Raw genomic sequence first — 26526 nt, 5'->3', positions numbered from 1 at the left:
CCTGGCTAGCATTTTTTTCCTCTTTGAACATTGAAAGGGGTGAAAACATAGTTTTCTCAACTTCTCATTTTAAGCACATTACTGAGCACCTTCATTACAGTTAAGGGGGTGTTGTGAACAGTGCTTTGATCTTTTGTGTTTAAAGGGAGACTCCAGGCAGCAGCCAGGTAGATCAGATTAAATTGCATGAGGTCACCAATAGGGGTCTCTCCTGACCCAAATACATCAAAACTGTACATGCTTCTATGAGAAATTCAATTATTGCTGAATCAAATACAACCTGGCCTCTAACTGTGCATACCAGTCACACAGTACCAATATGTCCCGCTAGTTCCTGCCTATAGTCCCCCTTTAAGAGAACAGAATAGGCATGTTGCTTTCTCCAATAGAATCTAGTTTCGAATGTGAGCTGATGATGACCTTTCTTGAGACGTTACCAAAATCATCTCGTCCACACAGCTCAATGAAGTGAGACGCTGGCAATCACACGGAATAACCAATGTCATTAGGTAGAGGTTTAGACAAGATGAGATTCTAATGCCAATCCGTCCACGGCGAAAAATATCAAATGGGGGAGAGAAAGATGATAACATTGATGTGGGAATATCATCATGCCATTAGGGGAAGTTCTAGGTTCTCACTTAGATCATAGGGACCAATGATTGTTGGGTTTGCAATGGTGTTCTGGACATTCTGGCTATGTGAATATCCAATGACTTTGAACAATCATTGCACCAGACACAAGTGTGACGGTATGAGTTTATGCGGCGGTATGAGTTTGGAGTCATCGAAATTTCCGCGACACAATTTTAATGATATGCTGAACGAACTACGCAGGCGCGAACTATTCCTACGACGTTCTCAGAAACGTAATCCCCGCGTCATTCTGTGCTTCGCTCAAGATCCACTCATTTGCAAGCACAAGCACAAAAGTTTTGATACACTTTGAGATAGGAGAGACCCCTATTGGTGACTTCTTGAAACTCAATGCGACCTACCTGGTTCCAGCCTATAGTGTCCCTTTAACTGGCCTGCAAGCAGTGCCAAAGATTGTGCCTATTCTCCCTTTGAAAGCATGGCACTGAGCCGTGGCAAAAGAAAGATGTAATAATCAAGTCATAAGACAAGATCACTGACACTTGAAGAGGTAAATATCCTTTGGGACTAAGTTCGTAATTAGATTGGGACCAAAGAACCTGATACCAATTATAGGCTGGCCCTGTATGCTCTCGCAGAGACATCAATATCAATTGGAGAAGGTAACACGAGTAAGATGGGAAGTCAAGATAAAAGACTGTCACATCTTAAAGTGCAATTCAATGAGGACTCGCAGAAGTTCACGATATCTAAGGTAGACATTACACTTTTTATTTCAGTGGCCCTTACTGTAAGAGGAAACCTAGATAAATTTAGCCCTCCTATTATATGATATATGAGAAAGAATAAGTCTTGCCTTCACCACTGAGTCAACCTGATAGCTTGTTTGATGTTTTGCTGAATTCTTCTCGCTATGACGCACACCCGCCTGCTGTAAAAAATGCTCAATGTAAGTGCAGCCCTATAAATCTCCGCAGAAATATTAACACCTCAGACTAACCTTGCGAACACCTGATTAAGTGCGTGCTAATGGTGGAGATGCAGGTATATGTATGCATTGTTATTATTATTCCATCATAACAACATTTGATGCGCAGCAAAAAGTAGGAAATGAGAGCTAATCCAGAAGGAACAGCTCAGCACAACCACTTGTTTTCTGTTACATCTGTGGCTGCAGTGCAATTTCATCAAGTTTAACCCCACTTACTACCAAACTTGCCCATTGGCGATCACATTTTCAGCCCAAGTATTTCCGAACTAGCCAACTAGTCTCGTGCTCCTTTCAATTAAACTATGTTCCCTAAGTAAACATACGTCATTGTTTTGTCCCTCTGCGACTGACTTTCAGGTACAACCTTTCCACGTCTCGACTTTAGCTTCTGTTCACTCCGATACCACACAATATCAGAGAAGCTTTCCTTCCCTAAAAGAAGCAATATCAATGGCTCCATTTCAATGGAAACCAATAATAGCAGGAACTACTGATGATGAAAAATATCGCAATACGTTTGATGTAATTTCTTTCGCCAAAGCCAAACATTGATTTTGTGAAAACAAATTCTTACATCTCAGATCAACAGCACATTAAGTTTCTTAAGGAACTGACTTTAAAGAACCCCGCGAACAAGAGGTTTTTGTCAAGGCAACCTTTGATACAAATCTCTCATTTGCAGGGGTCAATGGAGGTCAATGACTGACTAATCAGAATGCCTGCTACATCATGAATTCTGGTCAGTAACCTGTGACTGACCAATCAGTATGTGAGTTGCATCTCCTTTATAAAGTATATTAGCGAGTTAACGAGGCTTTCCCTTAGACCTGAAGTTGTTTTTATCAAATGATAGGATACTAATACTATTGTAAATAGAGATACTGATCACATCATGCTTTCAACTCAACTGAGCATCATCGTGGGTGTCTTCACTGACTTCTTTTAAATGTCAAATGGTACAGATTATTGATCTTGTCTGGCTAAGAAGGGCAATGATCTTTATCTAGCTTCTATCTAGCTAGATGTGATGAAATACTAGGCCACTGTAGACCTGTAGACTCCCAGGGCAGGCCATTGCATCATCCTAATTGGATCTGGCGACAGGACGAGGCCGGTCCAATGCGTCCGGAGTGTATAGACTATAGTGGCTAGGACCTTCGGCTGGCGGTCAAGAGGTCCCTGGTTAGAACCCAACAGTTGGGGGCGAGACTCTAGGTGGGTCTCTTTGACTTTATTGCCTTACTCCACTCCACAATTGTAATCAGATGATTACTTCTACAGCAGTTGATATCAAACTTTAAACTCAAACTCAAACTTTGATTATACTCACATCTTATACCTGATAATCTAAAGTTCAAATCCTTCCGATATACTCCCAACAGAAATCACATAAGACTTCATCACAATAATCCAAAATTTCATTATGCATCACAGCTATATGATATATAATCTGAATTCTTCAACAGGAATGATCATTTACGAATAGACTACCCTAGAAGTACATGTTACCCTCTTTTACTCTCTAAATCACCATCGATTACCACTCTTCCTACGCAATTCAATTTTCATAGCTGTGCAAGGCTAAAAATGGTCATCATCATTTCTAAATCCCCAAAGTCACATATAGTTATAGGGCGTATTAATATCGAATTAGCTCCTGTGCCAAGTTACTCCCACACAATTTGCGTTAAAGTGAAAACCGAGACAAAATCACTCATCATTCGCTTGAAAACGAACTGATGAACGGTTGAAAGGAACTCCGTAGACCAAATCCATACAACATAAACCTTATAATGATCAATGGAATATCGATCAAATATTGGATAACAATGATTAGCTTCACCGCAGAAGTACCAACATTCCCTCGTGTTTTGAAATGACGCCCGTTTTCACAAAATATCAATTAAATCCAGTCAGGTAATTTAGTCTTTTCCCGTGCAACATAATAGCCATAAAGACACCCAACAGTGGGCATACAAGTTTTTAAATGTCATATGCTTTTTGACGACAAAATATTAATGACTCCAACGAAGTCACCTAAAATCGCAATATTATCGATCAAAACATAATGAAAACGCTATCTTTTCATATGACTGCCCAAAAGGCTAGACAAAATGAGATATATGAAGAAATATACATGAGTACCTCACAACAGGGTGTATGGCAATAATCTATACATGTGATTTCCTTGTTATTGAATATGGGTGGGGCAATGACATCAATCTTAACTCACTCATTTCCAGACACCAGCAGATGCACAATTTCTCAAAGACTAAGCTGTGGGTGGAAAAATATTTAAAATAATCAACATCAGATTACAGATAATACTGACTATAACCCCACATGTCTATGCTTGAGATACCGTGAATGGGAAATGGTACCATTGGTAATGATAAAACTTAAGGCACTCTGCAACAAGACATTTTCATTGCTCAAACTAGAACCATTGACAGAATATTCCCTCGTATGTGTGTAAAACCAGTCACTGCATGGATTTGGCAGTAACTGTAGGCTGCAGCGATAACCGATTCTTTCTACAGAATCTGCTGGAACCATACCAAAAATTAGAGATTTTTGTCTCATGCAATAACTACAGCAGGGTGTTTCAACCAATATCTCATGTCGACAGGACAATGTTTAATTGTGTCTAGTTATTGCAAAAAGAACATACGTACCTTTGGCATATACTCATGAGTGTTTGCGTGACGTCCTGATTTTGTTTGATATATGATGTCAATTCTGCAGCCTCTTTCTGGAGTTCTTGCCGCTTAGCTTTTAACATAATTTCTGTAAGTCTATCATCGATAATCTCATTTTTCAAGATGGCCTGTAAGAGATTTGATAATGTCTGTTACCGAGGTGATCCCAAAGGGTAGGATATGAGTGTACTATTAGCCCTTAAGGTCAGGTTTGTTAGCGTACACTGTTTTCGTGTGGCGTGCTAGTAATTAGATAAATGCGGTAGTGGTGCTGTAAATTACATATCCACCAATGACAAATTGCACAGACATACCTCTGTCCCTCCTTGCGATTCAGGTGGTGTAAAAAGATTCATTTCCGGTAACGCAACAGGCTCTGGACCGATGGCTCTCACAAAGTAGGATATATCATTTTTTGGTTGGACTATTTTGCAAATCTTCAACACTTCTTCAAATTTCTTACTCTGTTCGGTTGCCTGAAAAAAACAAATTTAACAATAACCAAACTTTGAATTAAAACAACTGGTAAGGCAGGGAGGTGCGATTTATAGCCCCATTCAAAGAACAAGGAAATCGAGTGAAGTGACAGGCTAAAGGGCACAAGTAAGGTGTTCATGTCTAGAATCGAACCAATGAAACTTTGATTACATGATCATCTTCTAGGACTCACCTTAGTAACTAAGAGAAGTGAGTGACTTTCTATGGCACCATTTAATACATTACTAGTATCTATGTAGATCTCTTCTAATTCCTGAAACAAAATATTTTTAGTTAGGGTGGCGGCACTGTAAGAAACCCATACAAACAGTCCATATTGGCCTATCTCAGTCCCATAATCATCAGAGCCAATTCATACAAGAATTGCAAAATGTTATTTGTCTATAATCGCTGAACTGCATCCTACTTTCTGCAACTATACACTTGATGAGAAACTATGATAACCCAGCTGCCAGCAATCAGCCTGTTGAAATTTGTCATGCCACCTCGAGATATATGTAGGCACAACCGGTATCAATGAAAACCATGAAGCGCAGAGTACCAAAGATAGTGTTGCCATCTCGTAGAGAAAGAAGCAAACAAGAAGACCATGGAGTCGAGTGTCAGAATGTAAAATATCTGATTGTAAGAGGACCCTCAGCTTAGAGGACTAAATCAACTGTACACCCACCTCTAAAATGCATGGTAAAGCTACTGTATGGTATTCATCTGTCATTCTGTTGGAAGCCCATAACTGGAGAACGTATTCGTTGTGTGCATCAAAATAACTTGTCAGATTTTTGCCCGTATCGCGACTATTGCTCCGATATCGCAGATAACTCTCCATGTACTCGTCATGACACTGAAAAATTAAGGAGAATAATCATTTAAAAGGATTTCTATACTCAAGAGAGAAGTGGGATGGTGACCGGATGCAAAGGCTTTAAGTCACTCTCATGCCGGGTTTTAGCTTCAGCTACAGAAAAGTCTATCAAGGGGATGTTCCACTGTACAAGTCACAGACTTACCTTTTCTAGTAATTCTTGAGCCTTATCTGTTGTCGTTTCAAACTGTTCCCTAAAGTTGTACAATTTCTGGCAATGGCTTTTCTTGTGTTGAGCAACCTCGACTAAGGGATCGTAGACATTCTTAATGAGGAGGTTGGCTGTTTCCGTCTGGGCCTGTGCGTCCATTTCTGTTTCGTGGAGCAGGGCATCCCAGGCAGCATGGAGGGAATTATGGTAGTCAACAGGCCTGCAGAAGGAAGCATCAGATAGTAAGAGGATGAATTTTCTTAAAGCATTTCCTTGCTCACAATTTCTCTCTCGCTTGTATCTTCGTCGATTTAGCGCTCCTCAAACAAGCAATTTCTATTGCTGCAACCTGCAATGAAGCCATGAAAACATGATGCTTCATTGCGGTTTAACTAATCGGTTGCCATTTTCATCGCAAGTTTCAACAACAGAAATAGCTAGTTTGCGGTGCACATCACCTTACCATTTTAGATCTACAGCAAGTTAGTTCTATTGATTTGTTCAACAGCAGAAAGATGGCAGTACGACTTCTAGCCTTGACAAGTACCTATTCGAAACCCTTTCACTTTCGTTATGAAGAATCGGCTTGACTAAAATGACGTCGAAAACATCATGATATGTGGCACAAATGACAGCATTTTGGTTGACAGGAACCCAAACATTTCAATTGGCTTCGTTACCTTTCCTTTTTGACTTCAAGGCTAATTTGTCTAAACTGACTAACAACGGTGTGGAGTTGAGCGGAGAACTGCTTGTGTGCTGTTGCCACCTTCTGAGCAAAATCAGCAACTGAAGCGAGAAACGGGGAAAAACATTGTTATTTTGTAAGATATCAAGACCAAGATTTGTGTGGTCCTGACCAAAAGTTGTAAGTTCTTGACCAAAATTTGTACTGTATAGTCTTGGCCGTGACCAAACATATGCACTTCGCCTTCTAATATCACAAATACCCATTTATAGACAGGAGAAATTTGATTTTCCCATCGCAGTGTGCTGATTTATTGAGTTGTCAGCGTGAGACTGATGGGTGAATCCCATAATATCCACAGATCAACGGAGGACAAGATCCATGTCATCGATATTGACATATCTATTTTCAGATGGCAGAAATAGATGAAAAGCTTTTTTCATGCCTGGATATATATGTGCTATAAATAAGGTGTGTTTGATTTATCTAATCAGCTGCTTGTTGGCCTACCTGAAAGTGAAAATGTACTAGGCGTATGAAAACCATGATACCTCCTTGCAAAAACCCTGGCTATAGGACAGTCTGTTTCTAAATCTAAAGTGCCTTGTTGATACTGCTGGAAGCAATACCCTCAATTTCACAGAGTTCAACTAGTTCTTAAGCCATACAAGTTGTTCTTGAGCCACTGCTTACATCTGATGCCGGCATCATTATACTCACTGACTTATCGCCTCCATAGCATCTCCCTAATCATCAGCCATGCGACATATGAACAACAATTATCACTGGCCTCGTTCGTTGAGATAATAATCATAGTTACTTGCCTCGCGGCGTTGCGACTGTGGTCCAACGTCAACAGGAACAAGCAGATTTATTCACCTTGACACGATATCGTAAATTTATGATAGCAAATACATATCCAGTTCTTCAAACTCCAAAGCAGACACTGAGACAGTACATCATGCAACAAAACCACCTCTACACTTATAACACAGCAGGCACAAGGCAGGTTCTGCGAGTGACACCATTCTTCCAGGCACTTGATGTACTTGCCTCCATAAGACGATACTGTAGACCCTCAAATTTTGCAGGGGCTATATTTTCACAGATCTCGGGCATTTGTGAAAATTAAAATGGCCAGTGAAGAGATTTTCATTGGTAAAAAATTGTTCTTATCAGTCAAATTCTTCTCTTGCACAAGACAATACAAGTGTACTTCTCCTACCATTACTTCTCTTGCAGAAGACTCTACATCATACCATAACTGCATACTTTCCCAAGCCCAAGATAGTAATGCCATTATATGCTATTTCTCGCTATTTTATTCCCGGGTTCTTCAAGTTTTCATCGTGGCAAACGGTGAAAAATTACGATACTGTAGGCGTACAGTACAAATGATCTCATCGTACGGTACATAAGGTCAAGTTTTTTTGCACAACTTGCACGATATCTTCCATAACATCGCTATTGGAATCGAGTTCTATTGAACTTGTTGTATATCACCTGTTAGCTGTTATGGTCATATGTTTATTCAGGAAGGGGACTCGTGCAGAGCATCATATTGGACAGATATCGTGATAAGACTAATATTGTCATCAACATGGGCACATGCTATTATCTTCATGTGGACATAGCGACATCAAAGCAACAAAAATCTTTCGTTTGCAGAACACTTTTCAGTCAGGAAGGATCCCCAATGGGCAAGTCATAGCCGAATTGGGCAACCAGTTTTGTGTTGGTGAAACAGGTACAGAGAACCCCTCAACTGATATGGTATGAAACCTCATCATGATCCATAAACCCCTTCTCTCATATTCAAATGCAGTCATTTCCGTTCGCCTGAGCCGAGCCACCTGCTAGCCTCTCCCATGATCAACCTAACGCCAAATTACCCCAATCAACAGCCATCGTCATATAGACTAGTTATGATCGCTGTGTCGGGTACAATCAGACGGGAAATCTGCAACTATGACGACCAAATCTAAGTGAAGAGTCGAGTAGTTTGAGATGGACTCTTCCTCTGGCTTCAGGTCAAAGCCATATTTGGGTCAAAAGGCCAATATAACCTCATTAGCAGTAAACATAGCTTTTTGCCCGGAAGCAATCGAACTGTTTTAGAAACACAGGTTTTGTCAAATATATCGGAAGTCTTTTTTTGAAGACCTTCAGCACCGGCCAATGTTTCCGGTGTTTTTTCTCAGGGGATTTGATCAAAAGCTACCAATTTTTGACTAAGACCATTTCCCGATATAAAAAAGAATTTGATATGAGCTCATTTCATCAGCAAGTTTTTGAAGAAAACCCCTGGAGACTGCCACTTTGTATAACATCAAAGTTGTCTTGAGTGTTGAAATAATGTACTGATGTTTCATTTGTCGAATGAAAGTGGAGTCATTAATGCTTGATATCCTTGAGTTGAAGCAAAGATAATCGCAAAAGATGGCTTTAAACGAAAAGTGATCATGCACTCGGGTACACTTCCTGTTTGCTTCAGCACCAGGTTTGATAACACATCGAAGGATGCCTTACAAAATAACGCTTTTAATGTAATGTAAAAGACGCCAGTAATGCACGTTAAGAAAAAAACCATGAACGAAAATGGAGACTTCAATTATGGAGTCCTGGAATTGATGATTGCTCTAGCAGTAAGTGAAAATATCAAAATATTGGGACGTCCAATTAAGAACGAACAGCCCAAAATTTTTTGACAACTATCCCGAAATTTTGGAACAACCTCCACCTATTATTACATTCGAACTTATTGACAAATTTACATTTACACCACGTTGTGAAACCCCAGAAAATCTCCTTACTTGCCATCCATTTACATTTCCAAGGCACAGATATGTAGCCGGAAGACGGGCTCTGATTAATATGTCATTTGATGAAGAGCCACGGTTTTTAAAGGACAACTGAGTCCTATTGATGTTATGGACTGATCAGATGGCTGTATTAGAGGAAGTAAAGCAACACAGATGGCAGGAGAACAACTAATGAAAGACTAACGAATTCTTATATTTGTCATTACAGTACACCCACCCATTATTTGAGTTGTTCAGATTTTGCCTAAAGCATTCCATTTATGATTGCAGATAGCTTTAATGAGAAAGTGCATTTTTGATTTATAATCTGTGTAGATGGTACAATAAGTCTCACATCATTTCAGGGCTTGTGTGAACTTTGTAACAACAACATCAACAACAACTGATGATGACGTCAGGCAGGACGAGCTAACACAGTCAGCAAATGAAATGACCTCCTAGGTCATTTCAACAACATCTCTCATTTGCGAGGCGCTTTAGAAGGAACATTTCTCTAAAAACTCCAGGTCAGCGGATGACACTCAAAACACCTGATTCAGCCCAGACACTGATTAACCTTATCAAAAGATCAGGAGATGACATTTCCAACAATAATAGCCCCTATCTTCCACCCCCACGCACCTGGAACCAAGCACCATCCATCAATGCAACTTTCTCACCAGGAAACCCCAGGCATATTCTGGAGAAGTTCAAATTTGGTCTTCAATATCAGTGTAAGATTTCACAGGCTACTGGAAAGAAACAGTTACAAATGCTTTTCAGCCATCATTTGCTGTCAATGACAAGGAAAACGTAAAGCCTGGGCCCTACATGTAGCTGAAATTAGCCATCAAGAGCAGAAGAAAGCCCTAAGGAAAGGCTGATCTTTGATGATAATAACTTGTTGCTGACCAGACCCCCCCATGTGACCTCACCAAGAAGAAATTAGGTAACAACTAAAACCCCAATCCTGGCTATTTCCATAAGGAATTTGTCTGGTTAATGGCGAATTCTCAGGCTTCTCTCAAAATTGCCCCTTCACTTTTTCTCTTCAGAGCTGGCGAATGCAAACACTGTCCCTGTAAAAACATACATTGAAGACTTGGACAACAAATATGTTATCCCTGAGCATATTTGCATAACGATAGCTAGATGGAGACCAACAACAACAGCCTCTCATACCTATCAGTTTCAGCTACTGCTGATGAAGAAGAATAAGCACCAGTAGCAGTCATCACTCCTCATCTAATTCCCATTGATCTTGAGAAGTAGCAATTCATGTTATTTTCACCCAACGTGTGACAGCCCGTTATCTTAGTTGCCCGACAATCCTAGCAAGACACCAATTGAGCTATTGAGCTTGATCGATGGCCTCTTACAACCATTGCAAATTAACTTCTCGCATCATCTGTGTTCGTCTTGTCATGATGATAGTTAGGACAGTGGATCAGATTAAATAGAGATAACATTATCAAATAAGTATTATTTGAAGAAGCTTTCTAACACTGTTATTCACATCTCTTCACCTTGACTGCAGCCCAAGGTCAAAATTCCAATTTGTTATTCTTTTTGTTGCAAATTAAGATATTCATGGGTCCCAAATGAAGAGACGATTAAAATCACACGCTGAGAATGAACCAACTTGAAATGAAGCACAGATCGAAGTCCCTGCTGGCCGCTTTGTCTCATGTTTTAGCAAGAAGTCAGAGACACCGTGAGCATGACAATACAAGCAAGAGGCCAATTGGGTTGCCAGCATGATTGATGGCCTGTCTCAGCCGTTCCTTTCTACAAATGAGCTTTTTTCTCCTTTGGTGAGGCTAGTCTTGGCGATGGCTCAGTGGTCTTCACTCATGCAAGAGAAGTCATTGCAGGCTGGGAGGTGACTGTTACCAGGGAGCAATAGTCCAGTGGTCCTCAGTTAGAGCAATGGCAAGCTTTTGACTTCTTCCTCAATGGAAGCTTGTCTTGGGATAGGGAAGGGGTCCACACCCAGGTAAGAGAAATCATGGTAGGGTCAGAGGCATAAGAGGGAGAAATAACCCCATGGTCAGCAGCCATCTCAAGCTATTGTCATGTCAGAAACCTGTTGATTTGCCATCCAATAGAAGGATTGCTTGTAAGTTGGATATTCTTTGAAATAATATGTGAAAGCACTGTTATCTGGGCATAATGCAGTGGAAGCTAATCTGACCAACAACTGTCCAGAGAATACTACTGCAGGCAGTAGTTCTGCTGGATCTGTGATGCCCCACAAAAGACAACAAACTCGCTTGATAATCAGGAACTGACAATCGATCATCATCTCCAGTATTTGTCCGTGCTGTATCACTAAATATAATGATTACTAAATTCCGCCAACGATTAACATGTTCATCCGAGGTATAAAAGCCCGCTGAACATTCAATTACGGTAATAGTGTGTTGTATAATGATGTAAATAAACTAGTGTACTACGTGAGGTTGAATAAATGACAAAGTGATGAGAAGCTATTTTATCACAATTCATCATCACATTGTATCTGTTGGGTGATATGGTATGCAGCACATGGTCCGGAGAAGGTATAATTCAAATTTAATAACCTATTTTGCACCAGAATGTTTCGAGGTTTAAAATTAAAGTTTGTATCTTATAGTTTCACCTCTAGTGCAAAAGGTCAGCACGTTTTGGCTTAAGTACCAAAATAGTAATTGCACTTACTCGATGATCTTCACTTGCATCAACAGAAATTGACATGAGATCATGACCATAATTGACTTACGATGTTGACAGAAATAATGGGCTTCGTCAACCAATGATTACTCATTCATTCAACCTCCTTGATCAACATCCCACAACTGACGGCAGTATTGACTCTGGCAAACCCATAATGGCATTGTTGTGTTTGCTTCTTAGTCTTATCATGATGTAGTCAAGAGTGGCATGAAGGACGAGGAAGAATGATAGCGGACAAACGTTCCAGGGTTAGATTAAAACCAATTGGCTGCCATATGGAAAAGTAGCTGGATACCTTATAGGCATCGCACAAACCAGCAATTGAAATCGCTACGGCCTGCAATCATGAAACTGGCGCAAATCCATCAGCACAGCGCTATAGCTATGGCAATATCGTCCTCTCTGTTACCAGGTTTATGTGCCTCTCGTGATATACTGACAGAAGGAATTGTCATAAAAGGGCCATCAAATATGAAAACTGCTATAACCGACACAGCCAATAGTGTGACATCCTGGTATGCAGGAAAGATGGAGGGGCCCTCACACTTTCTTCTTGCAGAATCTCTTAATGGGGAAGAGCACTATGATTAATATGTGCTTGTCAGCACAGAGGGACAGGTTGGGAAAGGAAGGTTCCGTGCATCTCCACTTTATCAGAGATGCTATTTATACACTCTTCCTTAATAAAAACTCTCAACCAAACGATTCGCCACAAAGAGCCTACGTCAGACTTGTTCCAAGAGAATTGAGCAGAAAAGTCACTTCTAGTGACGTGTCCTCTGAGCCAGTGTTTGCAGGTTTTTCAGGCATGAAACGAGAAAGGACAAAGTGTGCACCTGAACAGGTTGCCAATATTACCCATGATTCCCGACACTTAGCGGAGACGATGTGAGCATTTTGACAAGCAGCTGATCAAGAAAGATGACGGCTTAACTACAAACGGTCTTAAAATCAGATACATGTAGGTGGCAGATGGTTTTCGAAGTTCATCAAAGTAACACTTTTCAATAGGTTAGATTTTTTTACCGCAAGTCTTACACACCAGATTTTCTCGGCATGTAAGGAAACAGCAATGGAAAGGTTCACTACCAAATCTGGGGACAATGTAGAGGTTAAATAAATGTCAAGAAATTCCAAGAAAAATTTCTGCTCATCACCCTGAGCTTCATCAGTTGATTAGATGCATATCTATATCAGTATTGACAATGTGTGGTTTAATGTTATTAGCATCTTTGTGTCCATATTCGTTTGAAACCAATGACCACGCTCAGTAAGTTGATGCAGAACCAATCTGCTGATCTGTTGATGGAGTGCATGTTCCAATGTGTAAATTGCATTCCCCGGGGATCTTCCAGGGAAGTTAAGCAAAAGCAGAGAGATTGGCAAGCAGCCCAAGCCAATCAGTGTGAGCAAGATGTGGCGGAATTTAGACTCTTCTCTGCACCTGGCTAGAGGCTTCTGAGGATATACTGAGCTCCGGTATCATATCAACGATATAGTCTTTGACCCTTGGCCAGCAAGAGCTTTGGCTAGTCAAAACAATGCTACGCTGGTGACTGGGAATTGATCGTTGGCAAAATGACCTTGTTTTGGCTCCATACTGCTTCCCCAATATAAAACTGGCAATTAGTTTCTTGTCCATAGTGCAACCAATACTGCCTTGGGCTATCCCTTTTAAAACAGTGACCATGATGACCAATTGTCGGCGATAAAATTGCAGTCCCACTGATAACCAAACACTTTACTGCCTGTTAACCAGATAGACAAAGGAGACTATAGGTATATGAAGATGCTGTTTAGGAAAGCTTCTCCCAAAGATGAATGACGTGTCACTATGGGAACAAACCTTGCCCCACCTCACCGCCTGGCGCTCTATCTTGCCAATCTATCCCTATTTTCCTACAGCAATCGTTGGCAGAACCTGGGAGAATGACAGAGGCAATAAGAATAGCTAAAGAGAGGAGCCTGTCCAGGATGCTGACATACCATAAATTAGGTCTCAGCGCAGTGAACAAAACCTATCCCTACAGCAACGTGACCTAAAAGACCCTTCTTTCGAATCAAGCACATTTGCCCAAAGCGATCGTTGGCAGGCAGAACCTGTCAAATGGAATAGAGATATAATGCAGGAGACACTAGGTATCTGAAGAGGCTGCGAAGGAGCATGTCCCCTCAGGCACAACACCACTCCACACCACAGAGTGAATTCTCGATGAAGTGAATCTCTGGGCTATTGCATCTGTGGTTAGCCATGATAAACTACTAAAAGGAGCAGTTTGGAATAAAGAGCGTCATCAACCCTCCTTTGCACAACTCTGCTGCTTCACAGACTGGAATGAATACTGGCATCCTGTTTTCTGCTTAGCTGTCTGGATTAAACCTTGACACATCTTTAGCACAAATCAACTCATGAACTGCTGAACTGCATGCCTGGAATGAACAGCGGCAATAAAGGCATCTTTTTGCATAACTCTACTGTTAAGCTTGTCTGGAATGCGGCATATCTTGGACCTTCTGATGAGACAAGGAAACATATTGAGCTATAAAATGAAAGAACTTGCATAAAGAACTTTAATGGCAGGATAATGAGCTACCCTATATAGTACAGTCACGCTGACTGGGACAATGATCAGTACATAGCTCAAAGACATGAACTAGCTATTAAGGGAATACCCTTTGAAAGATGAATCTTCAATTAATTAGTGTTTGCAAGCTCTAGGAGGTCCTTTCTGCATTATGTCACTCACTTATCAATTATACGTAAGTTTTGTCACTTTGTTCATCCTTCAGGCACTAACTTGATTCTGACCACAGTTCTTTCACACACTACCGCGCGGTCTGATTGTTTTCGATTATGTTTCAGGAAATATATATGCGAAGGTAGCAAGAAGTATTGTGGCTTTTGGGCCTCACTTTCATTAGACCAACATCTGGGGGATAACCAACATAGAGTCAAAATAACAGAATACTGTACCTGTTAGGAGAAGGTTGAGAGTAGTTGAGTTGTGGTTCCTCACAGTTTCTTCCAGAGAAGGATCAGTTAAATCTCTGTAGCCATATTTTGGTGCATTCATTGTGGCACCTGAAATGAGATTGAGAAAGAGAAATGGTGAGAATAGTATGAAAAGTTGATTTGAGAATAGAATGACCAAATTGAAAGCTTTTCTACCGACGTTCTTTTCAATCCTGGACCTTCGCAGTGGGTACTGGCAGGTCGTATTTAACAAGCAGGACGCTAAACATAAAACAGCTTTTGTAACTTACCCCGGGTTTGTTTTTTACCACTTTAATCCCTCCTTGCCAATATGAATTAAATCTGCGCGAGCAACCTTTTTGAAGGCTGATTGACATGTTGCCTGGTATATAGTTGGAGACAGGATAAAAATGTTTATACCAAAATCACCAGCTGAGTCAGAGCGATTTGGATATCAATGTCCAGCTGTTGATGAGAAGGTACGAAAATTTTTGGTTTACAGTTCAATCCAACAATCCTTTATGGATAAGGTCATTTCAAGACTTCATCACATGAATCTGTTGGTTGCCAATTCACAATTCTTAATAATCCAGCAAGGTCATCAATTCACCAACCAAAACGTCCTTGTTAATTACCGGTACCAACTGACAACACTTAGGATCAACCTATATATGTCAGACAGACAAATGCCACTCACTAAGCGGATTACGGTTGTAATAACCATGTCACATTGCCATTCCTACATAAGCTGATTGATGGCCCCCAGACAAGGATTAAGGTTTCTCCGTGCCAAGGAAGTTGGTTGAAGTCAATTGGACTGGGCAGCTGAGTATCACCGGACAAACTGACCTGGGCATGCCACAATTTAAAAGTAAACAAAAACATTTCCATGATACTTTTTACCAAGAAGACCAGTCATTCCAGCACATTCTATTGAGCCACTAGTTAATCTTCCTCTGTTCATTCCATACTATATTTGCTGTTTTGAAACTAGCTGATGGAAGATGAAAGAGATTGGAAAGGTAGACTGAAGGATTATCTAAAAACCATTACTGTGCTCCATTACTGTAAAACTCTTGTTTGTGGCCCTAAACTTCAGCAAGAGATGTTTTTGATATTTCACTACCATTGATTTCTGTGAAATAATGAATTTTTCAATGAGAAAAGCATTAGATAGATAATTTTACTACCATTAATGTTTGCATTGACCACCTTACATGAAAAGGCTAATGAAACTATACTCTTATGCCTTAAGTATCAGTTGATGTCTTCAAACTTCTCTTTTCAGAGGATTAGCTATCTTATTTGTTAGGTAATAATACAAGTGTCTTTATTTGCAGAAAAATCACCATGCAGAATCTTCTATCTGTTGGCTTTATTTGGTATTTTCTGCCGCTAATCACGTGATAAAACCTGCAACAATTCCATGAACCATGCCATGTAATCTTATTTGTCACAGAAGTACCTCCCCGCTTCCTCCTCTGGCGCATCAACAACAACCATGCAATGCGCACCTTTACCAGCTTCACCGGAACAGGAAATGATCATCATTGCTATGGCAACACGATATAAACCATTTATGATAAGACCGTGGTTGGGCGCAAGTTTCCTTTTGGAATTTGCTTGAGAAATATTGTTTCGGATTTAACACTTTAGGTTCTACCATTCACCTCAACCACATGACTCTCAACCGCATTCTGACAAAATGCCCAAACCTAGTAGCTCTGAGGGATTCAGACAAACAACAGCATTCGTCAACCGAACAGGACAGTCCATCTTAGATTGAGAAGCAGAGAAAGAAGAATATCACTTTATTGAATATGGTTGGGGAAGAACTCTTTTCCACACAGGAGCAGTATTTACTACCAACACCACCAGTCTAGTATCAGTTATGATTCTGACATTTACAGAAAGGCTGTCAAGCACTTTTATGATGGAAAATGCATTTTAAAGAACATTCTTTGGATGCTTCTTCATCAGTAGATTGAGATTCAATGTAAAATACTGCAGTTGACAGCTGCTCCTGAAAAAGTGATTTCAAAAGCGACATTTCAAACACTTGATAGTAAAGGCAGACTGCAACCTGATAAAGACATTCCACGATTTATGCGTGATGAAGACGATGCGCAGCCATGATAATCTTTTTCCAATGACAACTTTCCACCTCCCTAGGCATCGCACTTTCCCACAATCTAACCAGAAATCGACTAATAATCCCATCTGCCCGAGGCAACCATTCTTGACCAAGTACAGATATTCAACCATTTCACCAATAGAACACATTTAGTTGGACAGATTTCCCATATCTTGTCAATAAATATGGATAAATCATAGCCAAGTATCTGAGAGCCTGGAATGTTTTCATGAAGGTTATGAATTCAATGTCTTTAATCATCAATATATCTGTTTCTGACAAACCCAATTGAAATGTGTCATGAGCAGAAGAAGATATGTTGTCTATCTATACCTCGGACAAACCTGTCCAAGATTAGCCAAGGAAAACGCTGAATGGGCTGAAGATTGCCTCTCTATCGCTACCATTGACTCCTAAATTGAAATGTCACACACATAGTGATAGTCATTACTCCGAAGGATAATTGATTTAGATTGTAGACTGGTACTTGATCCATTGAAGAAGGCAAGCAGATCCATCCTCATTTTTGTGCCTTGAAGATCTTGGAAAGTAATCTTTTCGCTGCATGGTGGATTTTCTTACTGCTGTTTTTGACCATTTCGATGACTTAAATGACAAAGTACAAATGCCTAGCTGACTTAACTCGATGTCGCCAACGTTTTGCCATGAACACAACATGGAATTTCAGGAAATCACCCAGATATAAATAGGCCTGACATTTCCAGAATGATGGCTCACAAGCCGGTATCGTCAATGCTGATTGCAGACACAACTGGTAAAGCTGTCGTAGTGGATTGTCAGGCAGCCTATCAGTTCCTTCGTAGAAGCTTTTTATTCTTTTGCAATATGTGTTAAGATGGATCATCAGGCATGAAGCAGGAAGGTTTCATTTCACAATGTGAATACCCTTATTAGCTGCTGTATCTGTTTTGATGTTCAGCTTATTCATGCATCATGCAATTTTTTAAGGAAGAAGTAATAGCCTCTCAGAAATGTACCGTTATACTAGGTTTTGGCAGAAAAATTTCAAAATATCTTAGGTCTCTTGAAATTGTCACTTTGCTCAGGAATATCTGCCGCTGCCATAGGCCATATAAACACAACAACAAACAAGCCACTTTCTGCTGATGAGATTCTCGCTTAATAACACGACAAATCATAGTTGACATTTGCCAATTAGTGAGGGTTAACAAGTAAAGGATTGTGCCGCAAGCACTTGCAGGAGATTAAAACACCAAACAGAATTAGGACTCTTTGTTGAAAACACTGCTCAATAATTAGAAAGTGGATGTCATCCGCAAACTAGATATGTTTTTAACGGTGAAGGCCTCAGGCACATCTTGACATTTTATCTCAAGATGTTTGCAAGGGATGAAATCGCAGTCTCTAAGACGATGAACTTTGTATGTTAACGCTTCCAGTAGAGTTGCAGTAGCTTGCAGTACACATGAAAGACTGACAGGTGTAGAGAGATTGCCTTGTTGCCTTTTGTCCCACGAGGGCAGTCCATTTCGCCATCCTATTCATCTCTTCTCGAGGACTGCCCTAAACGGTGGGAACTTTGAAAGCTGGATGATTAGCCAATAAGCGTGCAGTACCTACACAAAACTCATGAGAGGTTTTCTGTCACCAAATCAAAATGCTTCAAATGGCCAAATCGGGCGTGACTTATTATCATACAACGCACATGGTATTCTCACAAGGAGTTAAAAGATTAAAGGAAATCTCCATTCAAAATGGAAAGCCCGTTAGCTCAGTGGAAAGCAAGTTGGACGCCGTTTCAGGCTAGCCGCGATAAACTCCCATATGCCGCTGAAACATCTTTTCTTTCAATTTTTGTTCTTTTTCTTATTATCACTTTGTTAATCTACATATTTTGAAATGAAAATTGCACTCAACACTTTATACTGTTGAGACTCTACAATGTTAGCATGGTTCTCAGCCCAACTATTGGATATAAAACCTTCACACAACTAAGTTCTGATTACAATAACGTACAAACTCTTTGATATCACGAATGAAGCCGGTGAAGCTGTGCTGCTGTTTGATGTTAGTATATAGCGGCAAGGAAATGTGAGACGTTTTTCATCACAGACATTTTCCAATGTTTGCTACATTTTAAAACAGCATACCAGGTATTTATCCTTATATCAGCAGTGCTTCATGATAAACATGCTTTGATATATTTGCTCAGATTTGATATTTTGCATAAATAGTCTGTTTGCAGTAAATGCCAGTCTGGGGATCACTTCACAGTTCAGGTCTTTGGATACTAGAAACACATTTATGTGCGTCATATCTTGCTTAAAAGGAGGAGATGATAGGGTGCCTGGGTGGCCTTTCTAGAACTTTTGAAGTTGTCATACAGGAGTTAAACTCGATTAATCGATACCAAACTCGATGAGATGGTTGTCACAGCAAACACTGCAAGGATGGAGCTAAACTCTTGGCCAAACACAACACATATTGCCAAGGCATTGCCAAAATGACAGCCCCACCGGAGCAGTGTTTGGTGAAAAAACAATACCTCCAGTTTGGTATAAGTTTCCTTCTTAACAACAGCAAACTTAACACTGAAAAGTGATTTAGTTTGCCATTTGACAAGTTCCATATCTCCATTAACGTCAATTTTTGAAAATTTAGAAAATTAACTTCATTATTATAAATACTTACTGACTTTACTATCATGAGAAAAAGCAAGCTATTTACCGCAATGATTCCTCACTTTAGTGGCTCAAAGCTATCGGATAGCAAAAGAACTCGATGATTTGAAGACCTATAGCAGACATACTATGCGTGGTAACCTGATCCTTCACTGTGAGGACCAGAGTGCAATCAGGACAAGAAACAAGTGGATCACTATGATACTTAGGGATGATACATTGAGGAGAACCACTCTACTCTACCGTTGAGGACATTGAAGTGTTCTTGTGGGTAAAGTGGAGCTGACATGGATGATTAAATTGAAAGCCACAGTCACACCAACAGAAACTGGGGATTCCCTTTTCCAACTCTGGCCCTGCATACAACTGACATGGTGCTTGAACATAATCTACTGTGCACAGTTTCAACAGACTACTGTGCACACCAACACAGAAGACACGAAGGTAATACAACAGCCAGAATCTTACCGATGATATCATTCTCAGAGCCACACTCTATGCTGTAGAGGGAGTGCACTCCCGTTAAACCCAAGCCGAGGAGATTTGCTGCCATTTCGACTGTAATCCAAGGAAAATAAGTATAATGAAGTGTTTGTCTTTAAATTTGAGGTTAATCCTTTCCTATACTATTCCTATGTGAATCTATCATAAGCAAATCCTCATCCTTTTTCCACAATCTTGTAAACAATGTGAAATTTTCAAGTCTTGAAGAACGGCCTCATCAGATTAGCACAAAACGAACATTATTTCCTACTCCATAGTTAAGAAGCTAGACTCCCAATTTTGAATTGAATAAAAAAAACTCATTCTTTCACTTTCTAGCTGGAGCTAAAATGATCAGCACTTGCGACATCGATGATATTTAATTGCATTGGAAATCTACCACAGGATTAGAACGATTAATGAAGATTAGAACCCACAGCGATTCCCAAGGCTGACCGAGTTAATTTCCACCAAGCAGTTCAGGGTTCCATGATGTATCAGTTTCTCTTCTACAGCAGCGGCTTTAGGTGAACTGATTTGGCCATTTTTACAAGGTTGAGATGTAGTATTTTTTAGTATCAATCCTTTTCAGCAGTTATCCAGCAGGCGCACAAAAGAATCAGAAGTCTTTCTTACACTCTCGTAACAGGTGGCAACTGCTGCGAAAAGTGTGGGACAATATTTGCCAAAGAAGTTGTCCCAAAATAGTCAAAACCGGTTTAAACGACCATTGGTGAGCAAGCTCTTGCTGCTGGAAAAATAATTTTCAGGACAGATCTTCAAATTTCTCAAATTTCCAACAGATCTTAGATGGCTAATGCTATTTCACTTTGCATGGTATCTGGCACCAATTAAGATAATCAATGCACAACAGCCAGCACATTAACACCAGTTGGCACATTAAAGACAATTACAACATGCTGCCATTAACACATCATTCTCATTATGATGTGCCTCATATCGCCAAACTACATGTAATCATCAACACAATATCCAATAATATCCTAATGAGAACTTTTATTTCCCCTAGTTGAAAAAGAACACTACGATTTCGTACAGATCTATCCACAGCAGGTTGTCGATTCCAGCAAGGAATTACCACTATAAAAATCCTTGTCAGTCATCACACACAATTATCCCAAGTTAGCCTCAATTTATCTGAATTATCCCAAGGAGAAGGTTAAATTTCTCTAGATTATCCCAAATAAAGTGATATTTCTCTGAATAAGGTTCAATTTCTAAATCCAGCATGATTTCAGACATCAGGATTCAAATTTCAAATTGGTTACCCATCAGAAGTGCGGATATCAACCCATCAGTTGCATTACAAGCAATTTTAACCGAACAAATTCTGACTAAATGACACCGCAATTTAAATCCTGTTTTTGTTATGAGGTTTGAGTTTGACGCCAGATATCAGCAGCAATCGAAATATCCAAGAGCATGATGCAACAAAACATAAGGAGGAGATTCAAAGCTCCAAAGTCACTTCTTCTTAATATCCTCTGCAAACATGATCATCCGAAGACGCGCCAACTTGTGACTTTACCTATCGATTCTATGTAATATACATGATCGTATCACGGCTCTATACTCGGCACACAATGGTGAATCAATACAACTGTTACTTGATCCGCATCAATAGGGAATGATCCACTGTCGTAACCTGAACTTAGAGTTAATGTCATCTATTATTACCTTAGCTTAGCTGGCATATGATATTGACGTCTTTTTAAAAGCTAAATTTCACTCATTAACCCATTGGAAATTTAGCAATAAATGTAGTTTAGAGTTGTTTTTTTCTTCTCCAATCTGAACTTGGCCTTGAAATATCGATCAATTTAAAAGCTAATTAACCCCTTGAAAACTTAGCAAACGAAGATGATGTACACATAAATATTTAACAAACTGTTTTAATGTGTACTTCTTTTCATGCCTTCATGTTGTCTCTTTCATCATGATATCGAAATCACTATGCTGGATTAAGCGTTAAAGGGATATTTTGCGCAAATCTATTCGGTGTTATTGGTTGTCTAGGTTGGCTATGATTATCTCTATAAATAGAAGAAAATCTCCTGTTACTCCATCATTATTTAGCAAGCTCAGCTCATCCAGGAGAAATGGTAACCTTAGACATGACTATTTTAATTGGCTTTGATTTAGTCCGATTCTGATTCATAACAAAACAAGAAAAAAACAGTTAGTGCTCGCGACATGGGTAAGTTGCTTTGCCAGAGTTATTGCCACAACTTGGCACGCTGTCAGTATCAAAATTGTGCTAACCTGATCCATTGGAATAGTACCTTAAAACGTTTATTGTTAGAGGCATAACAGGGACTACTGCAGTAATGGAATCTTGTCCCCAAGTAGACTTATTGTTCAAATATGTTGATGAGAGTGCAACCTTGGGCATCGTATTATTGGTTTTATGTACGAAAAAAGAAACGGAAGCAAATCTGGTCTCGGCTTGTTTTCTCCAAGAAACTAATATCCCATACCAGTATTAGTTTAATATTCCACAATACACATTGTCCTTCCGGCTCCAGTCTAAAGCCAGCAGGTGATGTATCGATCAAACTGGAAAAAGTACCGTCAGTTCTTCACAAATTGACTTTAGCAAAAACTCAATTTAGTCCCAGGCTCTTTCAATTAGGTTGATTTGATTCTGAAAGCATCCACTCCAATTGGCTTGTTGTTTCCCCGAGAAAGATGATGCTATTTTGTGAGCAGCTGTACAACAAGAAATGCAAAAGAAAAAGAAATGAAACAGAAATGAAATGGAAATGGAAGTCAACCCCTGTAGCAGATTCTGGTCTGCAGATTTGGTTTCAATGAAATCGGAACACTTGAGGGTTTATACTGATCCATAGACTTAATATGCTTAAGGTGTTTAAGATGCAGATGCTGCCTTATTATATGGTGCAGTGGTGATGCCAGTTTGAGTCCATACAGTTCATAATACATCCAAGTGCCAAGTACTATAAGCATCAATGCCCATTTCATTTCTACCTTCCTAATTTCTTGTTTTACAAACCTCCAATTATTTCCCTAGGATGAGATGAGGCTATTTTGTTGCCGTACTTCCAGATTTATAGGTTTTATGCATAATCAATTGAGATGGTTTTGTGCGTGTCGTGTCTTGTCATGTGATTTTGACTTCTAACCATACCCCAGTCACGGCATCATCACGAAATTGATATATACTGTAAAGATCAAAGCATTACATGTATCGCTGTGTTTATCTGCTTGTTATGATGCAGAACGTGCTCATTTGATGCTAAATTCTAAAAGGCCTTGATGACAGGATATCATGTTCGTACGTTAAGTGATGTTTCCATTGCAGCAGCAGCCCTTGGTGTCGCAACCAAGAATTGCTAGGTATAAATTTGATGGCAAATGCTCACCATGAGCCCTTTTATTAAATGCCTTAGTTGATTGGGTCTCAATACTTGGTTGTCTAATCCAGGCAGCTTGGGTAGACTTGATACAAATCACGTCCAAACCCTCAGCTGGAACCTCGGTTGTGGTCTGCATTTTTAGTCTTTCCAATCGTTTTTGACAAGACATTACCAAGGACCCCCACCACGATATGTTGAACTTCTTACCATATGCACTGTAAAACTGAAAACTCCAGTTTGGAATTGATACCTCAAACCAACACTGCCACACAACCCGTAGCTGACACAGCGGGATATAGGGCAGCATGCTATGGATACCTTCATCCAGCGAGTGATTGCAAAATCATGAAGAATGGACCATTCACAAAATCATCCACAGCGACAGTCACGTCACCGTGTAAAATTTCCTGTAATTCTGCTGCCTATTATCCTCATCATGTTCAATCGAGTCAGCAGAAGGAAGCAAGTTTAACAGCAGACCTCAGTAGGTAATAACTGAGAGAGGGGTAATTATATGACAATTTATCACCGGGATCGAACATGATAAACATGGTGTCCAATTTTTGCACTTTAGAGTTGAAAATCTCGGGATAAATCTTATTTTTTAACGCAACAACTACACGGAAAGCATGGAGGTGCAGTGGAACAGCGCCTAACTTGTGATCGGAAGGTTGTGGGTTTGAAGCTGCATGGCCATTGCCACTTGGTTACTTTCAACTGGCCTGCGATGGCAGATATTGCAGCTGCACAGCATATTCACTGTTTGGTTTCTATAGAAAGGCTTCTGGATTATAGTATAAAGTGCTATAACGAACCTATAATTCAGTTTCTTATTTACATGCAGACAACCAGTTTAACACTTTCTAATCATCCTAACACAATTTGCTGATTACGTCCCCCTCCCCCACCCACGTAAACAGACTATTCTCAAGTGAAGGATTCACAAATCATGTTATTTTATTGAGTTACTTGGCCAATAATCATGCTGTCACCCTTACTAACATCATCCATTTCTGTCGTTGCAAATGAAATCCATTAGAGTAACATTATAGTATAGATTACATTTCTCAAGAGACGGCACAAAATTTTTCAACCAGTTCACGTTCAATTACACCCAAGTTGATTATTTCCCGGGACATGGCTGGCTGCAACAGAATTGATTTTATTTGCATTTGAGCAATTGTTGGTTATGAGTTACCAGTTGGAAACACACCAGTTCCATCGATATATGACTGTTGACGAGTATTCAAGAAATGGGAGAAATAAGGCAAATGGTCATTCAGTACCATTCAAAAGGTTAAATTTGGATTGACAATGATGCGTCAATGGCCACACCAAATTGTCGGATGGTCATGACGTCGTATTCCTGCATGGCCTTTTTTATTTCGAAGTCATCAATAAAGCAGTTGTAGATTGGTGAAACAAGAGCATTCTGCTCCGCCAATCCAAGAGTAAGGAAACCCAAAACAACTGATGACAGGATCCGGTATATCCAACATAACTAAATAGTAGGAAATCAACTAGAAATCCACTAAAAAGATGCTGAGAAGCCGACTAATCTGATTTCAAATGAAAACGATGCAAAAAGTGCATAGTAATGCTATCGCCTAATGAATTATTTTTGATACTGAGTTGCCCCCTGTGCGCAATAGCTACACGATTAGTGAGGCAGTCAATCAAATCATGTGAATTTGCCGTCATTCTAAATCCGATTTACTCAGATGGAAATTAAATATTTCCAACGACAACACTAAGGATGCTGGTAATGTTGGGTTACATTGTAGTTTATTACTGTCTCGAAGGTAAGTTCATTTCCAGGGTTTGCGTTAACCCATTGGTGACTCTCTCGACTGTTTTAAGGGAGACTATGGGTAGGACCCATGTACATCAGATTAAGTTAGACGAAGTTGCCTTTTAAAGCTATACACCACAAATCCACCAGAATCCTCACAATCTTTCACCACCTCCAACACAACTGACATATACGAGCATCAGAAAACACTACAGATATCACTTCAAAGACTAGCGCAGAGCAAAAAATACTTCTGGAGGCTAAAATAATGCTCTTTGATGACTATTCCATGAGTAGCATAAGACTCAAAGCAAGCCTTTTCTAAATGTATTTCTCTCAAAATAGTTCATAATACAGCAGCAACATGGGAAGAGAGAGAAGGTATGTTTCCAACATTCGACTCTACATTTTTACCAATGACGAATTCCAAAAGGCCCCTCAGCAAAATCTGGTTTTATTTTTCCCCAGAGGATGTGACATTCCGGCTAGAAGCAACTGCGAGACACCATCTAACCTTTGAACAGAACAGCAGCTCCTACATGCTAAAACATGCTCAAATTTCCTCAAATCTTCAAACAATAAGTCCATTATTCTGCAACTCGGATCAGATGGCTAAGCTTTAGAAACATCCAGGGTTTCTTCCTATCTGGCGTTGCTTCTTGTCATGTCACAAACTATCCTCCATAAATCCCGATATCGTAGATCATTTTCCGTTTTTACACGCCGTTCACTTTGCTGTTTCTCGCACGTTTAGACTTGCACTTCTCTCATTACAAAGGCGACTGTTAAGTAACAAGACAGGAAGGAGAATACCTGGCAGGCTGCCGTCAAAGCAAATGACGTCTACTGACCAGGGCATGTTGTCATTTTGATCGGATTTCTCTATATGCCAGGCACATTTCTGATGTAAAGTAGATTAGAGTGATGCCTGAAAACCAAATATGACAATAACTGGTGAACAATTTTCTGATAATGCTCACAGAGACTGGGGGTCGTGTCTTCAACAGTTGAAGAGGCAATAACCTTACCAATGAATGAAACGAGTTGGATACATATTACGAACAGAAATACAAGACCAAA

General features: G+C 39.9%; 1 protein-coding gene across 13 annotated transcripts in view; it reads right to left on the bottom strand.

The window, feature by feature from the left end:
• The window catches only part of LOC135492918 (uncharacterized), an 80661-nt gene that overhangs the window by 38193 nt on the left and 15942 nt on the right, over positions 1 to 26526 (bottom strand). For 8 of the 13 annotated variants that reach the window (XM_064779652.1, XM_064779657.1, XM_064779649.1 and 5 more), the window contains exons 1-8: positions 20242 to 21782; positions 14977 to 15084; positions 6479 to 6587; positions 5793 to 6018; positions 5456 to 5626; positions 4958 to 5038; positions 4602 to 4763; positions 4264 to 4415 (exon numbers count right to left, since the gene is read on the bottom strand). In XM_064779652.1, the coding sequence (XP_064635722.1) occupies positions 4264 to 4415; positions 4602 to 4763; positions 4958 to 5038; positions 5456 to 5626; positions 5793 to 6018; positions 6479 to 6587; positions 14977 to 15084; positions 20242 to 20326 (1094 nt within the window). In that variant the 5' untranslated portion in view covers positions 20327 to 21782. Of the gene's footprint in view, positions 1 to 4263; positions 4416 to 4601; positions 4764 to 4957; positions 5039 to 5455; positions 5627 to 5792; positions 6019 to 6478; positions 6588 to 14976; positions 15085 to 20241; positions 21783 to 26526 lie in introns of those variants that run through there. The other 5 variants (XM_064779659.1, XM_064779658.1, XM_064779646.1 and 2 more) reach the window with 4 other exon arrangements.

This window comes from Lineus longissimus, chromosome 8, assembly GCF_910592395.1.
Source record: "Lineus longissimus chromosome 8, tnLinLong1.2, whole genome shotgun sequence".
NCBI lineage: Eukaryota > Metazoa > Nemertea > Pilidiophora > Heteronemertea > Lineidae > Lineus > Lineus longissimus.
This window is presented reverse-complemented; position numbering and strand designations above follow the sequence as displayed.